The sequence below is a fragment of the Mesoplodon densirostris genome, chromosome 2 (genome assembly GCF_025265405.1).
Source record: "Mesoplodon densirostris isolate mMesDen1 chromosome 2, mMesDen1 primary haplotype, whole genome shotgun sequence".
In the NCBI taxonomy this organism is placed as follows: domain Eukaryota; kingdom Metazoa; phylum Chordata; class Mammalia; order Artiodactyla; family Ziphiidae; genus Mesoplodon; species Mesoplodon densirostris.
The window spans coordinates 144734029-144753590 of NC_082662.1; the positions used below are offsets into that span (position 1 = coordinate 144734029).

A 19562-nucleotide genomic window follows, 5' to 3' on the forward strand; every position below is an offset into this window, starting at 1 on the left:
TCAGTGCTAAAACTGAGAAAGTCTCAAGCAAACTGGGATAGTTGGTCATCCTACATATCCTACAATGGAGAATCTGCTCAAGAGCAGAAAACAACTGGTCTAAGGGTTCCAACTGCTTTGGGTGCTGCCTGGCTACTCTGAGGGCTGAGGGGATCAGTATTTGGGCATCTGTATCTACCTGTGGTACAATATCTGGGAAAAGTTCCACTTCAAATCATAGTTTGATTTGTGTCTTTGCTTTTCCTGAGGGCGCAGTGATTCAGAGGAATCAGAACAAGGCTAGAGGTGATTGTATCATTGAAAGCATATTCTTTTGTACTTTGCTTCATCAGGGCCAGGCCTAAGAGGTGAGGCAAGCAAGGCACCTAGGCTGCAAAAGTGAAGGAGGCACATTCACTCTCAGGGTGGTGCGAGGCACCGCACTCGCTTCCCCCGGTCCTTGGTCTAGATGATATGTGAAATGAATAAACAGAGGAGGCCAGTGGGTAGCCCTCAGGTAGCTTGTACTCCCTAAAGAATAACGTAGGGATTAGGAGCACAACAGGAGGATCTGTTTAATGTTTCAAACCCGTGTGCCAGGCTCAGCAATTTGATTCCACACTTGCAATTTATCTCATCTGTGTATTGTTTTGTTTTGTTTTTAAAATCAATTAATTAATTAATTTTTGGCTGCGTTGGGTCTTCGTTGCTGCGCGCAGGCTTTCTCTAGTTGTGGCGAGTGGGGGCTACTCTTCGTGGCGGTGCGCGGGCTTCTCATTGCGGTGGCTTCTCTTGTTGCGGAGCACGGGCTCTAGGCGTGCGGGCTTCAGTAGTTGCGGCACAAGGGCTCTAGAGCACAGGCTCAGTAGTTGTGGCGCACGGGCTTAGTTGCTCCGCGGCATGTGGGATCTTCCCGGACCAGGGCTTGAACCCATTTCCCCTGCATTTGCAGGCGGATTCTTAACCACTGTGCCACCAGGGAAGTCCCTCATCTGTGTATTGTTTATATGCAAGAGACTTCATGGTGGTCAAAATTAGCTAGGTACTAGAACTGGATGAATAGGCCAGACTGACACTCTATAAAACTCTCTGTGGTGCTTAAAATGTTCTCTATTTGCACTGCCCAATATGGCAGCCACTAGCCACATGTGGTTATTGACCAACTGAAATAGGTTAATGTGACTGAGGAGATGAATATTTAACTATATCTAATTCTCTTCATTAATTTTCATTAATTTAAATGGAAACAGCCACACATGGTTAGTGGCTGCAGTAGTGGACAGCATAGATTCTTGTTATTCAATGTGTGCTTAGCAGAGCAGCAGTACTGGCATCACCCGGGGGATGGTTAGAAACGCAGAATCTCAGGCCGCACACAGAAATAGACTCTGGACTAGACTCTGACTGTAGTAAACAGAGAGGTGAGGTCAGCAAATAAACAGTGGAAAAAGACTGTAGTTTAAGGGATATGTGCGCTGAAGGAGCAATCTTCCTTCTTTGTTCCCTCCTCTAAATCTCCCGCCCCACCCCACCACTGAAAGAAGACAGGAGAGAGGAGAGTGAAGAGGCAAGCGATGGAGAAGCTGCTTCCTCTCACGATGCACAGGAGTGCCTTTACTGACCTCTGCTCTGCAAAGCGCCTCTTTAATCACTGTCTTCCTTTACCCTCCAGTCCTTATTCTGAACTGATTGCTCTATGCCTGGCCATTGCTATGCTAGGGAATTACCCTCAGCAAACAACAGCCTTCTCTACCGTTAAGGAACTTACAAGCCAATACACAAGCAGGTGAGTAGCTATTAAAGTCTTCCTTCTTGCTAATGTAAATCTCCCATTTGTTTGCACCTTTAACCCTAACACACAGGAAAACATCTCTCTCTGCAAAAGCTAAACAGTCGCAGAGAGAGACACAGCTACCTGGACTGCATTAGCCACTTGGAATTTTCAGCTTCTTTCTGCCAGACCTGGTTGGTGTAGAAAGAAGGCAATCAAAGTAGCGAGGATCCAGAATAGCACTGATAAACAAACCAAGAAGGCTCCACCCTACTCACCAGCTTTCCCAATCTGTACAGCCAAGCGCGTCAGCTTGCCTTGCAGCACCGACTTCTCCTTTTTGGGCAGCTTGGCTGCCTTTTTCTCCTTTTCCTCATTGTCGATCCCCTCCTGGCTGTTGAGTGGCTGGATTTCCAAGGCCACTCCATCCTGAGTCTTTGCTAGGGTGTACACACAAATAGGACAGGTAAGCAGGCAAGGTAGTAGCACTGAGTAGCAGGCAAGTGGAAACGGACAAATCCTTCTGTCTTATTCCTGGAATATACCTTGGACCCCTGACATCAGATCTGACCACCCTCACCCCATGCCAGACAGGGAACTTGACTTTGAGCCTCTATGAGGGCTTTTGGAATGATATCTTAACAACTGGCGCTGAAATCTGGTGCTTTTACGGTGTGGATTTCCACTTCAGTGGCAGCTTCCTGGCATTACCTCAGAGCCCCAAGCCAGGTTTATTCCAGCAAGAGGATTAGTCATGCCATAAGTGCTGTTACCAACAACCATCTTTCCCGGAATTCAGTGCTTAATATAGTGAATCTTTACTGCAGAAAGGGGCTGAAGGGGAAGGCTGGTAGATATTCCTAGAGCATAAGGGTCCTAGTCAGCTCTTTGAAAGGTTCATCTCTCTCTCACTATATCTATCTATATCTATATCTATATCTATATCTATATCTATATCTATATCTATATCTATATCGACTGTCGAGGAAGAAACACAGACCCCAGACACAGGGTACTTTCCAGTTCCCTCTCGTATTAGTTGAACGATAGGGGAAGGAAATCTCTTTTCTCCCCTGTCTGATGAAGGTAGGGAGGTACAGAGTGGGACCTAGGGGAAAAGGGAAGAAGCTGGTGTGAGGGACTCCCTGGAATAAGAGAAAGCCAGGATAAAGACAGACATATAAATCCACTTTGCTTTAAAAAGAAGAGTTAAAGAAATCTAAAATTAAAGAATTATTTTTGTGGAGCCCTGGCTCTCCGACATGATGCCTTTATTTCTAAAAACTACTATGATGTGGGTTACAAAAGGAAAAAATCCCTAGGAGCTGTCTCAAGAGAGCAGTTCTTGCTGGTTCCTGGCACCCCTCCAATTTCACCCCTGCAGAGCTCAACCCCTTTGGTTAGATGCCCTTCCTGAGATACTGTCTCTGCTGTCAGACTCACAAACAAGACAGAGACAGGATGGAAACACAGCCACCAAAAAAGCAACACACATCAGATTAGGAGGAAGAAAACAGACTGTGGAGAGAACAAAGAAAGAGGTGGGGAACGAGGTTACGGAGAAAGGGCTCTCTCCACCCCCGAGAAGACTAGCTGAGAAGGAATCCAGATCAGAAGAGGACACCGATGAGGAAGCCAACGAGAGGAGGGTGCAGGGACTGCCCATCCCAACTCCTTCCACCATAAGGACCCTGAAGCCTTCCAACCCAGAAACTGATGACCGTTGTCGTTTAAATCTGGCCTAGGGCCGTGAAGCAAAGAGTTCAGCACCCTGGGAAGAGCAGGTCAATCTCACAGGCTCTCCAAGACTGACATGAGGTTCCTTGAGTCAACAGCAGAGGGTGCTGTTGTCCCATCTTAGATTGGGTTTGAGAGCTTGAGACCACCCCCAAATCTCTGCACCTTCCTCAGGATAAGGCATCTGGGCCACAGCAGCAGATAACAAATTTATGGAGAGGAAAAGGGAGGAGGCAGATGGCCTGGGAAGGCCTGGTTTGAGTGTGGGCAGGTAGAGATGGTAAATGAGTGGGTGGAAAGGTTACCTTTGTTGCGATTTTCAGGGACTCCTTGTTTTTTACCTGTTTGAACAAGAAAGAAAAAAATGGGGTGGAGACCCAAAGTGACTATTAAGAGATCAGATATCCAATGTTTCGGGTCCTGCTCAGAGCCCAAAAGGGCAACAGCAAAGGGGCTGAGTTACAGGAAAGGGCATGTAAAGGAAGCTCACACCTGTTTACCTCCATTTTCATTAGGGGCTCTCATGAATCCTTGGGCTATGGACCAGGCCACTCATGCAGGTGAGTGCACACCCACTTCTGAGCTGCTTTCTCCTGGAGCACAGTTGCTGTTGGGAGGGTGCTCCCGGCCTGAGTCACACCACTTGGAGAAATGGGGTGGGGGTTAGGAAGCGAGAGGTTTGAACTGTTTCTGCCTGGTGGCAAAGGCCCTGCAAGGTGCCTCCATGTCAGTTTACCAGCGCCAAGCAAGCGTCCTCCTTATTCACTTGCAGGCAGCTGCAGAAACGGATAGTCTCGTTCCTGAGTGAATGTGTTTTGTCTCCTTCTCATTAACTCTCCTTCCCTAAACAGCCCAAGATGGTCCTCCAGCCAACTGGTAGAAATCCTTCTCTCCTCCAAGGGAAGAAGGAATTCTTAAGGGAAAGGTGTAGATATGGTTTGGTATCTTTTTTTTGCCTTCTGTTTTTCCTTCTTTCAGAAACAAGTGAATGGCAAAGACAGGGCTAACTTCGGGGTAGACATTCCCTCTCTGTTCCTACTCTCCTGGCCGTGTCTCTCTTCCACTGACAGCCCATAGTTTCAGCAGGAATCCAGTTTCTTCTCCTGGACAGTTTGCCCTTAGCCTTGATGATTCATATAATCCCCCATGTCTGAGGGAAAAAGGGGCAAGGGTCGGAGGGCTACACAGAGGGGAGTTGCGCACCTTGCCAGCTCATTTGGGGCAGGCTTTCTACCTCATCCCTTTACAATCCACCAGCAGACACAGGAATCGATGCAACCTGACCGGGCCAGGATCTGGTTTCCATGAGAGCACTGTGGGGAGCCGGGGATGATACCCTTCGCTCAACAAGGGGTTTGGATATCTGCACTCATCATCCTGCTGATTCTTCCAACCAGGTACTGCATCCAGATCTGCTCCCTTTCCTAGTTTGTCCATGGGGGTGGGAGGGAAAAGACTCTCATCCCGAAAGCCCTTTACCTTTCTTCTTCTTCTCTTCCTCTTCCCCCTCACTGGCCCCCAAGAGGGTAAAGATGATTCCAGTCTGAGAGTTGATACCCACAGCAGTCACTACCATTCGGCCAGAACCTTCCATGACATGGGTCCCTAAATGAGAAAGAAGACGAGAGAAGTGTTGTTTTTTTATACGTGGCCATTCTTTGGTGTGAAACATAAACCTGGAAAAAAGCAATCCCTCTTTCTCCCTCTCCCGTGGATAGTGATATACTCAGCAGATAGTAGGAAAAGATCAAGAGCAAGCAAACTGAGGGGTAAGGGAAACAATGTGTCTAACTGCTTTAGGGTAAGGCTCCTTTCCCACCACCCATCCCCAGCCAGCGGAGCCCTTATAGCACCTGCTTCATAGGCAATCTCTTATAGGTTGCTTGATATCCTTGTATTCAACCCACTAATATGCTATTTCCTCTGCTGAACCTTGGGGCAGGGCCAGAAGGGAGAGCAAGGTCTGGATATGGTCTCTGGGGCTGACTGTCTGGGGGGAGGCAGCATGGGAACTGGTGTAGCCAGAGGCCATACCTGAGAGCAGCATGGGGTCTCTTTCCAGGGACTTTTTGACATGGTCCGACTCCCCAGTCAGAGAGCTCTCGTCAATCTTGAGATCATTGCCCTGGATCAGGATTCCATCTGCAGGCAGCAGGTCACCTAGTACACAGAAGTGAAGGGGCAACAGGGAAAGAGGGTAGGTAAGGACCATCCAACCCCATCTCAGGGCTGCTCCCATGGGCCCCGCCTATAGGGCAAAGGCCCAGGGAGAATCTGGAGAGCATTTGAAAGACAACTTCAGCTCTGACAACCTGAGATAAGACTCCATTCCGGGTATTATAAATTCAAACAGTTACTGATCCCCAAACACATTCCCATGGCCTGAATATTATATACTTTTCATCTAAGACACACAGCGTACAGTCTAACAGTCTTTGGGAGTTTCAGTTACTGCTTTCTGTGAATTTCTCTTCCATAACCTCCTTAAACTCTAACCTAGAAGCTAACACAATTTGGGGTCTTATCTTTTTGGGTCCTCAGCAATTCCAAGCAGCCCCCTTATGCCAAAGGACCTAGCCTTCAAATAGGGAGGGTGGCACAGGTACAAGAAACACAGGGCTCTCACCGTATTTGATCTGGGCAATGTCCCCCACCACGATCTCAGCCACAGGGAGCTGAATGATGTGACCATTTCGGATAACGGAGAATTTCTGTTCCTTTTCAATGCGGTTCTGCAGCCCCCGGAATTGCTTCTCTTTGCTCCAATCATTGAAGGCGGTCACTAGCACCACGATGATCACTGAGAATAAGATGGCTGCCCCCTCAATCCAGCCGGCTTCTGCCTCCCCTTCATCTTCTGGGCTAGTTACGGCTAGACCACACTCTAGCCCAGGGAAAGCAGAGAAAAGAAGGGTCACCTAGGGGCTTTTGTTGACATTAAAAATGGGGGTTGTGGGGCTTCCCTGGTGGCGCAGTGGTTGAGAGTCCGCCTGCCGATGCTGGGGACACGGGTTCGTGCCCCGGTCCGGGAGGATCCCACATGCCGCGGAGCGGCTGGGCCCGTGAGCCATGGCCACTGGGCCTGCGCGTCCGGAGCCTGTGCTCCGCAATGGGAGAGGCCACAGCAGTGAGAGGCCCGCGTACCGCAAAAAAAAAAAAAAAAAAAAAGGGGGGGGTTGTGCTTCTGCAACCCCCCAGAATAGAAAGTCAGGGAAAGAGAATAACAGCTATTCTCTTGGGTAGAATAGCTCTCCTCTGAGGATCCTGGAGGACAGCAGGATTGGGCGTCATCTCACCACCAATATAACTATTTATGTTTACCCCAAAGAAGCAAATGACTAAATAGCATGAAACATGTCAATACAAATTACAGGCTAGTCACATATAAAGAACGTATGACCACCAACATGGTAGCTCCCACTACTACTTCCTATGATGCTCACACAACTGGGGGAACTCTGAGATGCAGGGCTTTGTTGGTTGAGTGAGCACAGAGGATTTAAGACATTCTGAATAAGGATTTGATGGGAAAAGGGGGAAAAGACCCTGGAATCAGGATAGGTTGGAAGAATAGCTTACTAGCTACTTGTTAGTTTCCTTTGGAGAACCCACTCTGGATAATGGGGGGGCATTTTTAAGCTATAATCTGTCAACGTGAATACTAAGTGTTTTTCGGTGGTGCTGGAAAGAACCCAGATCAGAGTCACGCTGGTCTGTTCAAGATACTCACGTTCATTTTCTTCCCCAGGGGGGCGATAGAAGGACAGGACCAGGGAGATGATGGCTGCGATCTCCAGGATGATGAGTGTGACATCTTGAAGGGCTTCCCACACTAATTCTAAAAAGGTCTTGGGCTTTTTGGGGGGAATCAAGTTTTGTCCAAATACTTGTTTACGTTTCTCCAGATCTGCAGGGTTTCCAGATAGGCCTGAAAAAGACACAAGAGTGGAGCAAATGAGCGAGAAAAAAGGGGTAGAGATGAATGACAGAAGAAGGCAGTTAAAAGATCCCTTTAAAAAAGATACCTTGCTTCCCGATCTGCCCACATATAAGATCCAGTTAGGGTGACTGGTCTCTGTGGCTGACAGACTTTTTGCTCAGACTCAGGGGATGTGAAATTTTCAGTCTAAAAATGGGGGCAAACCCAGACAAGTTGGTCACAGGGGCCACTCACTCCTCTTGGTCTCCAGGGTAAGCTAACCTAGACCTAAAACTTCATCCCTTCCTCACGGAGTTTGTTCCAGGCTCCAGCTCTAAGAGCACAAACATTAAAATGTTTCCTGAGACTCACACAGAACTTTCCTCTCACATTAACATGTAAATGCTGGTCATGATTTAAAAATAGAGCTGGGACTTCCCTGGTGGCACAGTGGTTAAGAATCCGCCTGCCAATGCAGGGGACATGCATTCGATCCCCGGTCCGGGAAGATCCCACATGTCGTGGAGCAATTAAGCCTGTGCGCCACAACTACTGAGCCTGTGCTCTAGAGCCCATGAGCCACAAATACTGAGCCCACGTGCCACAACTACAGAAGCTCGCGCACCCTACAGCCTGCACACTGCAACTACTGCGCCCACGCACCACAACTACTGAAGCCCGCGTGCCTAGAGCCCATGCTCTGCAACAAGAGAAGCCACCACAATGAGAAGCCCATGCACTACAATGAAGAGTAGCCCCTGCTTGTCGCAACTAGAGAAAGCCCATGTGCAGCAATGAAGACCCAACACAGTCAAAAATTAAAAAATAAAATAAAATGTTAAAAAAAAAAATAAGGGCTTCCCTGGTGGCACAGTGGTTGAGAGTCCGCCTGCCGATGCAGGGGACACGGGTTCATGCCCCCGTCCGGGAAGATCCCACATGCCACGGAGCGGCTGGGCCCGTGAGCCATGGCCGCTGAGCCTCGCGTCTGGAGCCTGTGCTCCGCAACAGGAGAGGCCACAACAGTGAGAGGCCCGCGTACCGCAAAAAATAAAAATAAAATAAAAATAAAATAAAAGTAAAAACAGAGCTGGCTTCCACCCACTGGCTCATACACAAAAGCCAGAAAGAATAAGCTATCTGCCCAAGGTCATGCTAGGAGGCTAGGAGACAGGGCCTAAGCAGTTGTCCTGTCCAAGTTTCAGTGGTTTCAGGAGATCAACAGAGTAGAGGCTTCGAGGCTCCAACTTTGGGCATCCCCTTTTTGCACATAGCCATCCTTTTCTGTCACACACAGAGGCATACATGCATAGGCACACACACATCACTAAGAGGTACTACTGTTCCGCTAAGTACTATGTACTTAGAGATGTACTAGGTGCTAAGAGAAGTACTACTTAGACAAAGTACTAGGAGAAGCACTATTATTCAGGTTGAATAAAAAGAGAACAATGACGGTGAAGCCACTGAGTTAGTACTCAGTCCTTCATCAGCATGTTCCCCACTAACACACGTGTGCTTACATACCTGTGTGAGTGCACACACATAGTCCAGGCATGTTGCCAGAGAGAAGAAGAGTGAGGCAGAACTATTCCCAGTGTCTTCCTTATATTTAGGTCCTTCTCCTGGGCCCCAGGGGTGTTATACTTCAAGGGAAGAGGAGACAGCTTCTAACTTTAATTAATGCCGGGTGACATTTATCAAATTGTTTACACAAATTGATTAGCAAATTAGCCCTGGTTTTGGCACTGGACATTGTTGGCTATACTGTGGGTTCCTCATAGGCAGGGTGAGGCAACCTTTGTCTTGAAAAAAGATCAGCAGCTGAGGAGGGTTAGAATCAAAGGATGGGGACACTTAACACAGCTTCACACAGAGGTGCAAGCAAAGCAGATGACCGGAAGCTGCAAGGAGAAAACGGGGATACTGATGCCAGAGGACTTCTCCACACTTTAGTCAACGTGAAGGGCTACTCCACGGGTGGGGAATGGGGGCTTAGCAGGAGGGCAGACATCTATTCTCCATCTCCACTGAATAGGATGCAAGAGTGTTACTTTAAATGGCAAGGAGAGAGATTTGGGTTAGAACTAAGGAAGACAGAGCAAGATTTTGAAAATGGGAAAATAGGTGCTCAGGGAGTATTGTTTGCAGGGTCCATTTCTCCACCCTAAAAACAAAAACCATCAGGAGAGGTACTTGAAATCTACCTGGGGACCCTGCCTGGAGGTAAAGTGGGGGTGTGAACTGGCACCCACGATTGTGAAGTGGGGACTGCAGACCACTTCCTCTTGTCAGTGCTCAGGAGAGGGAAACAGGGGGACTGGCGCCTGATGCTCTTATCCAGGGCCTCCTGCCTCCTTGGGCCCAAAAGCGCCACCCTGGCTGGAAAGCTGAGAGGCACAGCAGAGCTCTGCAGGGGAGCGGGTTTGACCAAAGCACTAGAAGCAAGCTGGGCTGCTTGCCAGAGAATCCCTGCCTCCACCACTCTGAGAAGTCAGTTCTCAGCAGGAAAGAAAATCCAGGGCCTGGGAAAGGAGTGTTTCTGGGCAGGGCATCTTGATCCCCAGGCAGGCAGAGGCAGAGATGCCAGGGGACAGGGCCTTGCTGGTTCTTTCTCTCAGGGACCTGAGATAGCAAGTCTGTGCCAACTTGGAACTGCTGTGCTGGATGGCCAGGCTTGCTGGAGGGAAATAGGAGTTCTGCTAATTTGTTAATCTACCTAGGATGTTTCTCAAGAAAGCAGGATTCACAATGTAAAGGGAGGAGATGTTATTCGCTCCTTAACAAGGGTGAGTAGATGACTATGAGGGCAAATCAAGACGTCAGATATTAGAGGTTATCATCAAGGGACATCCCAATAAGTCTAATGAAGGCCAAAATAGCATCAACACAACAAGAACAGTCTAGCTAAAAGCACCCCATCTGAGGTAGCCCTGCCTCTCCCTGCTCTCATATTAATGCCCCATAATCACCCTTGACTCCTCTCTCTCTCTCTCATCCACTATATCCGTTTAGTCAGGGAATCTGTCAGCTCTATCTTCAAAATATATCCAAGGTCCCCTCACTTCTCATTTTCCACAGCTCCCATCCTGGTCTAAGCCACGGTCATCTCTCGCCTGGACCACTGCGACTGTCTAACTGGCCTGCTGCTTCCACCCTTGCCTTTCTGTTCTCAGTCTCTTCTCTTTCCAGAATGATCTCTTACAGCCCAACCCATGACACTCATCTACCCAGAATCCTCTGGTGCCTTTTACTTGGAATGAAACTGGGTACAGAAGACCTTACGATGGCCTATAAGCCCCCTTTATGAGCCCCCAGCCCCCCACCCCTTAACTCCTACCATTTTCCCCTTGTTCATTGAGATGCCATCAAGCTAGCCTTCCTGCCATTCTCTGCATGCACTAGACACGTTTCTATTTCAGGGCCCCTGCACACGTTTCCTTTCTCAGATTCCTCTTCACTAGGTAGGGCTCATCCTTTCACCTCCTTCAGGTCTTTGCACAAATGCCACCTTCCTCGCGGGGCTCACCCTGACCACCGTATTTAACACAGACTTTTCTGCCCCTAGCACGTTTGATCCCCTTGTCCTGCTTAACTGTTTCCCTCTACAGGTCTTCTCTCAGAACAGATTATATATTTATCCTATGTTTGTCTATCCCCCTCCACAAGGGCAGGATTTTTGTCTTTGGTCCTTAGGTCTAGAACAGTGCTTGACACATAGTATGCACACGAATTTATTGAATGAACTGCATGAATGAGTAATAAATAAGATCGTGAACATTTAAACGATTACAATTGTGCCAGATGCTTCACCAGGAACATTTGTGTCTTCTCACTGAAACACTGCAAAGCCCTGTGTAGTAGCTGCTATTAACCCCACCTCACATATAAGCAAACTATGGCCTGGAGAGGTTTTGTAACTACTCAAGTAAGTACGCGGCAGTCTATACGGCTCTACAGGAAGCAGCTGGATGCCAACCTACACACAGTGGGGCTGGGGTGTGGAGGCAGCTGCACTCAGCTGAGGCTTCATTCTGGTGTGACTAACTTGTCCTGGTTTGTCCAGGGCTTTCCAGGTTTTAGCACTGGAGCTCCTGCCTCCTGGGCCGGCCCCTCAGCCCCAGGCAAACAGGGATGGTTGGTCACCCACCGTCCTTTATTTACCTCAGGGCAGGCCCACATGCTGCTTTTCTCTACACCTCTAGGCAAATCAGTCCTGTTCCCACTCTTTATTTACAACCGGGGTGAATTAGTCCCATCTTTTCCCGTCCTCAGGGATGGTGACACCAGGTCTGTCAGAGTCTAACCTATGAATTTTGTATTCAATAAAAGGTCCATTATTGGCCTCTTTTGGACCCAAGCAAATGAAACAAGACAGGTTATGGAAAACAAAAAAGGTCAGGCCTTGCTCTTACTTAGATGCCCTCAAAGTCACACATTTACTTCCCTTTTGCCATTTTCTCTCATCTCTCTGCTCCACCTTAAGTCACCCTACGCTCTTAAAATAGCTACCTTAAGAAGTCAAGTGGCTGCCCAAGTTCCCAGCATGCCCTGTGGCAGGGAGGGGCAGTTTGGGGCTGTCAGCATAGTAGCCTTGGGAATCCTCTCTGACATGTGGCATGGCCCAGGAAAGCCATGTGGGACTGGGATCTCGGCCAATCCCCAATTTGGGGCTTTCCATTCGCATTCTTCCTGCCCCCAAGAGGCTCTCAGGCCTTGATCTCAGCAGCTGTGATTTCACATAAATACTCTCCAGCCCAGGAGGGGGTTTTAGTCCCTTGTCTCCACAGTTGTTTCTAAAATATACTGCTTCCTGAAGAGGGGAAGGAAGACTTGGCAGGGAGAAAATGCTGGAAACACTGGAAAAGGGTTTCCCCTAAAAATACATCAAGAAAATGAGAAGAAATCTTGTCCCCAAGAACATAAGAGAGAAAATCCTACCCAAATCGGGAATACATCTGGCCCGAAGAACCAGACTTAACACGTGAGCTAGGAGAGTTGACAAGAATGTCAGTCTGTGAAGTCATTGCCCCCACCCCACGCTGGGGAATTACGCAGCCCTGCCCAGGCCGGCGGGAGACGGAATAAGCAGCAGTGGAAAATCTGTGTCTGCTATGAGCCTGTGCGGGGACCCAGGGCTTGGGAGGAGAAGCAGCAGCCCAGCCCTCAGTGGCCCGGCTCCAGCAGGGAAGGACCAGGGCCAGATTCCCTAGGAGGCCGAGGACTGTCGGCAGAGGCACGCCTTATCAGAGCCAGCTCAGGCCCAGAAAGGGTGGGGCTAGGTTAGACATCATGAGGGACTTCCCAGCTGTCTGAGTCATGATACCTTGCCAATGGGACAGCAGAACCTTCTCCTACAAAAATAGTATAAGGGAGAGGCTTCTCTGGGTTGATCTGAAGGCAATCTATTTGGTATATAAGAACAGACATCAGAATACCTTTCAAGTCCTACCTTAAAAACCCTGGATTAGGGGGCAAGAGGGAAGAGTAGCCTAAAGTCAACATAAGGACGGACAGGCTTCAGCCAGCTGCTACTGCTAACCCACGGCCACTCCTCCGAGGATTCAGAGCACTTTCCCTGCTTCTGCATCTCTAGCTTAACACACCCACAGCTTGGAGATGTGCTCTGTACCTGCTGGCCTTCCAGCCCCCAGAGAGAAGGCAGTCTCCCTAAGGTCACCACAAGAGGATGATGGACTTAGAGAAGAATGCCCCTTTCTCACTCGCAATCCTAAAGCCCTGCCCTAGGTGGACAGCTTCCTCAGGGAATGTCTCCCCGTATCTGGCCCTCTGCTGTATGGCTTTTGTGAACACTCCAACTCTGGCACAGAGGAGAGACAGCTCCCCAGAGCACCCTCCTCACCCTCTGCTCGGCCGCCCTCTCCCACGCTGCATGCACACACTCCCCTCCGGTGTCACACCCCCCAGTACTCACACCTCAGAGCTAGATACAAAGAGCGAAAGCTCCACTTCCAAGGGCGGATGCAACATCTGCCTCAGCCAAGGAGGGAATGCTATCTTTCTTCCTTCCCCTAGCTGACGGTTCAGTGCAAGGCAATGACAAGAAGGTTTAAAGCAAAACAAAGCTCGCAAGAGTTTCTGCTGAGCTGCCAAAGGAATGTGGCACAAAAGGTTCTAGGCCTGGTGGAAGGGGAGAAAGCAGGGAGGGCTCTCAGGTTGAGGAGATGTAACTATTCTCCCTGCCTCCAGACTTCTCTACCCCCTGCTTGGTAGCATTATGCCAGCTAAGCCAGAAGACCAACTCTGGGCAAGGAGGAGCTGGATAGAAAAGAATTCACAGAGCCTGGGGTTGGCCTGGGAAAGAGCAGGCCCATAGCTGTCACGCACGGTTGACCTAATTCAGCCTATAACTCAAACCAGACAGGGAACTCCCAGGATGCAACGTGGAATTCCCTGCAGGGGGAGGAGGGACTAAGGGAGGGCACTTTTTCTCTCCTGTCTGTCCCAATCATCTACCATCCCACTGTTGATGCTGCTTCCCCCAGGTTTTGTGAAAACCTTTCCCACCCCTCTGCTAGGTACTAAATATTTCACAGCTACTCACAGCACAGTGTAGCTGCTCTCTGGCTGTTTGAGCTGGTCTGCCCATCTCTACCCCTTCTCCTCCCTCTAAGATATTCTTTTGGCCTCAGTCTCTGTCATACCTTAAACTTAATATGTCTGCCCAAAGTGTGATGGGCAGAGAGGACCACAGATTGTTATTCTCAGCAGTCATGCCCACATGAATTGTTTTTAGAATAATTTATTTGGCATCTTCCAGGTGATGGCTATGGGGCAGAGGGCATGAGGAAAGAGAGGTAGCTTGGCTATGCTTCTAAGTTGAAATTGATGGACTCCTAAAAGTGGATTTTCTAAAACAGACTATAAGCCCTACAGATAGGGAAGAAAGTCTCAGAGAAGCCAGTTGCCCATCTTCTTCTCATATCCGTTCCATCCCATATCCACTTGCCCATTTCTTTACATCCCCTGCCACATCAACATTCTCTAAAGCAGTGGTCTCTAAATCGGGGGCATGCATTCATCTGTTAGAGCGTGGGAAAGGTACTGGAACTTTTTGTATTACTTCATCCATTTCTATTTCTTGTAGATCCTACTCTGTAAATAATATTAGTGTTAGAAGTACTGTAGGTGAACATTTATGGGGCTACGTGTGCAATTTTCTTTCAGATTGACAATGCTACTAGAAATTTCAATCTCCTACACTGAGGAAGAGCCCAATCCCAGTATGTCCCAGCTTATGGGAAAATGGATACTTCTTGGTAGAACATGCCACTGACCTCGAAAGGCATGGCAACAGGAACACAGCTAAACCTCAGAGACCTTAAGGTGCAGAAGAGATAAACCTAAATCCTGCAGTTAATGAACCAAAATCAAAGTCTGCGCTGTCTTAAAACAGATTCTTTCCCCCTCCTGCTGTTTAATCCCCAAAGAATCTCAGCTCCCAAAACCTAGTAGGTGCTCAGTTATTAGGCAAGGCAAAGATGCTTGCATCTTATGCCAGGAAGATTTAGTAAGTGGTAGCAATTACCACAGAGCATGGCCAGGCCAGAGCTTCCCTAGGCAATCACATGATGGAGGAGTCCTATCTCTGACTCCTAGGCCCCCTTTTCCTTCCCTACAATCCCCTCAGCTTTGGTCCCTGTACTGTGTGCCCCCATAATACCATCATAGCACTAGGACAATATTTCTGAAATTGCCTTAAGTTTTGTGTATCCTGTTATTGCCTGTAAGCTTTATGGAAGGAAGAACTGTCCCTGTCGTGTTCACCATTGTGTCCCCAGCACCTGCTGGACGTTAAATATTTGTTTAATGTGGTTGAAAAGAAATTAGAAACCCTCTGTATCCCCCTGTCACACCCTCAACTCTGCAGAGGAGAAAAGGAATAGCAGGGTACAGAGGGAACATGAAACAGAAATTCCCACCAACATTCTTCTAGATCCAACTTCAACATAAATAGTCTTTAGCTTTCTGAAAGAAGCCCACAGGTAATGATTCATTGTTTAGTCAAGGCTCCCCTTCTCTGCCCTTTCTCATCTGGGCCCAGACCTCCCCACTAACTGTTGGCCTAGCTCCTCCTCAGAAAACATCATCCTTCCTCCTAAAAAGGGTCACACAGCTGAGGACCAATGTGGAAAAGTTCTACGGGGAAGAAGAATTCATACAATCTCTCAACTAGGATCCTCTCTGCTTCCTGCACACAAAGGGAGACTGAGACTAAGGAAAAATACCTCTTCTTTCTTCCCCTTAAGCCACGGGTAATTCTCATTCCAGATTCACAAAGGTTCTCTTGCTCTTGGAAGCCAGGAGATAGCATGGAAAACTGATCAGAAGATAAAAGGCTATCTTCTAGGGGGTATCATCCAAAATGCGCAGCTCTTTGGAGATTGGAGAGATTGGTTGGGGTTGGGATGTAATGGGGAAAGAAGAGGCAATAGAAAGAGGGGGGATAAAGAAATTGGAATGAGGAAAGAAGCAAGCAAACTAAAAAGATTCCATTGGGCTTCCCTGGTGGCGCAGTGGTTGGGAGTCCACCTGCCGATGCAGGGGACACGGGTTCGTGCCCCAGTCCGGGAAGATCCCACATGCCACGGAGCGGCTGGCCCCATAAGCCATGGCCACTGAGCCTGTGCGTCCGGAGCCTGTGCTCCGCTGCGGGAGAGGCCACAACAGTGAGAGGCCCGCGTACCGCAAAAAAAGAAAAAAGATTCCATTGGCGCAAAATGCTCAGGTTTTCCCTACTGATAAACCTCAGGTAACACAACAACCACTTATCCAGGAACTAGAGCCTCACCTCTGCCTCTTTGCTCTTCTTTAACATGGCCATGAAGGCTGAACTCTTTAGTGGCTTAGATGAAAGCATGTGTCATCTTTCACGTCTCCCCCACCCCTTTTTGTTTCCCCAACTCTCCTTCCCTTTTTTGCTCACACTCAGCCTTGTGTCTGGTCGTTGCTGAATGCCATGGAGGCTGAGCACCTCCATGTCATCTCGAACGTAACCAACTCTTGGCCACTGGGGCATCTCCTCTTGTTCCAACTAGCCATTGTACTCAAGGAACACAAGCCAACATTAAATTCACATTAGCATTGGGTCACGGTTAGACATTTTATCAGGCGTTGGAATACAAAACAAATTGTAAAATTATCTGTGATTCTGAGACTCTCCGTGTTGCTGCTCTAGCCAAAGGGGCAGCAGAACATGAATGGACTGTGAATCAGAAAACATGAATTATTCCATCGAATTCTACCCTGTGGTAAGACTTTAGGCAAGTCATTTAAACCTTTTGGTCTGTTATGAGCAAGAGAGAGAGAGAGAGACAGAATAAAAGAAACATGTTAGTGTTTGAAATGTTATAAACTCCAAGTTCCATAAGGCCCCTTAGTAGCTATGGTTTAAAACAATCTACCAATCTATACTAAAGATACTATCAATCCAACAGAAAATAAAGGGGAAGAGTCATATTCTAGGAACCAATCTCCCCTATCTTACTTCACCTTGGTTTCCAATCAGCAGAATTCTAACACAGGGAAAATTTCTTTATTATTCTTATTATTAGCCTGCAGGGGCCCCCCACAGCTATGCTAGGCTGTCAGGCAACTCAGTGCAGTCTTCTGTGAACAGGCTGCTTTTTTATGGCACCTGGATATTGATGCTCTTTTCTTAGCCTGTCCAACCAAACCGCTCAGCACCATCCCTGTCTGGGGAGAGACTCCTGTGTCATAGCTCTTCTGTGTCTCCTTTTCCTATCCCTTTACTCTTCTCACATATGAGGGGGTCATTGTTGGCACTGGGGGCTAAAAATTACTCACGGAAAAGTTATTTTCTGACACCCTGCCTCCCCAGCTCCAGGACCAGCCCTATGGGTAAGTCGTAATATTGAAATAAATCAGGATACATATTTGTGATCTAAGGAAGCAGGAGAATGGCAGTGGACAACTGTGACAATGGTAGGGGCACTGGGATATAGGCATGGCCAGGGTCTGTAGCAACAGAGGCACCTGACATCAGAAGGGTGACTTTCAACTACAGGTCTGAAACCAGGACTGGGAAAGAATCTAAGCATTTGATATCTGATGTTGAGATTAAAGTACAAGATGTATGCTGGCCTTTGGGAATGGAAGCTCTCTGGGGATCAGGAAGTTAACAATAACAGCTATGAGAAAGGGTTTGGAAAATCGGGAGGAAAGTCTGGACCCTGCTCTTAGGCGTTTCTTAGGTTCCAGCTTATTTGGACTTCTGAGTTTCACTTTGTGAGAGAAACAACTGACCCAAGGGATAAGAACAGAAGAGGAAGGGGGAAAGAAAGATCCTGCTTAAATTCTGATGGATGTTTCGAAAGTATTGCAGTATCTCAGTTAAACCTAACAGGAATACCCTCTCTTTAAGGTCAACGCTACTGTGAAAGTGGCAGAATAAAGAAATCTAGCTGACAAGAAGTAGGCATTATCCAAAGGGCAGTCATTAGATACTAAACAGAAGGCCTTTGCTAAGCCACATGAAAGCAACTAAGCACTGCCATCTTAACCAGGCTTTTTGACATCAACAGGTGAATGGAGAAAATGGACAGTGGCTGCGTAGACTGCAGCAGCCTCTCCAGATGTAAAAACACATTGCACTCCATAGGCACTCATATTCTGGCAAATATCTTCAGACACATGGACTCCATTTTAATGTGAGACCACTAATTTATTGAACACCCCTTATAAGTGTAAGCACTGTACATAACATTACATTATTTAATTCCAATAACTCTACAGGCTAGGTACTAACATCATTTTCAAAGAAGAAAATGATGTTTACTTAGGGAGGCTGAGCAAACTGTTCAATGTTATTCGGCTAGTAAATGGTAGAGCTAATGTGTGAACTTAGAGCCTATGAGATAAGAAACTGAATTCTAGAAGTATAGAGAACGTGTAGGTCAGCTCTCTGTGATTGCAAAAAATAAAATAAAATAAAATAAAATAAGACATGGGCAATGTACAGATATCTAGATAAAAATCTCTTCCTCTTTTTAATCCTAGAGAGTCTGGACTCCAAGTCACTAACTCATAACATTGGCTAGGGGTCAAAACTTCTTAGAATTGGCAAGAAGTATGATGTGGCCTCCAAGGAGGGGTCAGAAATGGTATACCTCAAGAGGCTGAAGGCATCTAAAGGACAAGATCTTTGCTCTATCTCAAGCTACTCAATCATGGCCTGCCTGACTGATAGGACCAAGCAAGGACCTGTAACAGATGCTGAAACCAGGCAAAGGAGAAAATAAGATTCCTCTGGTACTCTCTCCATTTCAATGAGGCAAAATTACCATGGCTCACTGGGCAACTGGGCTGAGCCAGGTAAGCATGAAGCTGGATTTTTCATTTTCTTTTTTTTTTCTTTTTTTTTTTTTGCGGTACACGGGCCTCTCACTGCTGTGGCCTCTCCCGTTGTGGAGCACAGTCTCCGGAGGCGCAGGCTCAGCGGCCATGGCTCACGGGCCCAGCCGCTCCGCGGTATGTGGGATCCTCCCAGACCAGGGCACAAACCCGTGTCCCCTGCATCGGCAGGTGGACTCTCAACCCCTGCGCCACCAGGGAAGCCCTCCTTTTCTTTTAAGAATAGATTAAGAACAACTATACTAAAAGTGTATAGGACAGGGTTGAAAAGTCATCAATAATTCTCTGAAAGAAAACAGAGTGAGTAATCCAAAGATCTGGTGGGTACAACTCTCTACGTTATGACTTACCGTCCTGTTTTAAACTGTGTACCATAGAGAAGTGCTACATTAGGTAGGTGGACTCACCCACTTTTCTTCATGTTACACTGTAAGATCAGTGTGGGAAAGAATTATATCTTCAACCCTTTGCAATCAAAGACTGATACAGAATGAGGGACTTGATTACTGATAAAAGCATCTCTAACATAAACATTTACAAAATAGAGATCTTCTGCCTTCTGTACATTGATACAGAAAAAGGAGGAAAGAATGATCTTCAGAGAATACCACAGTCACTCAACATCATCTCTGGGAAAGAAATGACATTTCTCTTCATAGCCGCACCTCCTTTCAGCGCTTCAGATACTATACTTTACCCACCAGACACAGATATACCAGCAAGGTCTCCAGAAATGTTCCTTCTCTAGAAGTTGGGAAAATA

The 19562-nt window shown here is 47.6% G+C and overlaps 1 protein-coding gene across 3 annotated transcripts in view; it reads right to left on the reverse strand.

The window, feature by feature from the left end:
• The window catches only part of ATP2B4 (ATPase plasma membrane Ca2+ transporting 4), a 92926-nt gene that overhangs the window by 30501 nt on the left and 42863 nt on the right, over positions 1-19562 (reverse strand). For all 3 annotated transcript variants that reach the window (XM_060091093.1, XM_060091095.1, XM_060091094.1), the window contains exons 3-8: positions 7218-7415; positions 6114-6371; positions 5522-5647; positions 4967-5092; positions 3793-3828; positions 2029-2190 (exon numbers count right to left, since the gene is read on the reverse strand). In XM_060091093.1, coding sequence (XP_059947076.1) covers positions 2029-2190; positions 3793-3828; positions 4967-5092; positions 5522-5647; positions 6114-6371; positions 7218-7415 — 906 coding nt within the window. The remainder of the gene's footprint in view (positions 1-2028; positions 2191-3792; positions 3829-4966; positions 5093-5521; positions 5648-6113; positions 6372-7217; positions 7416-19562) is intronic.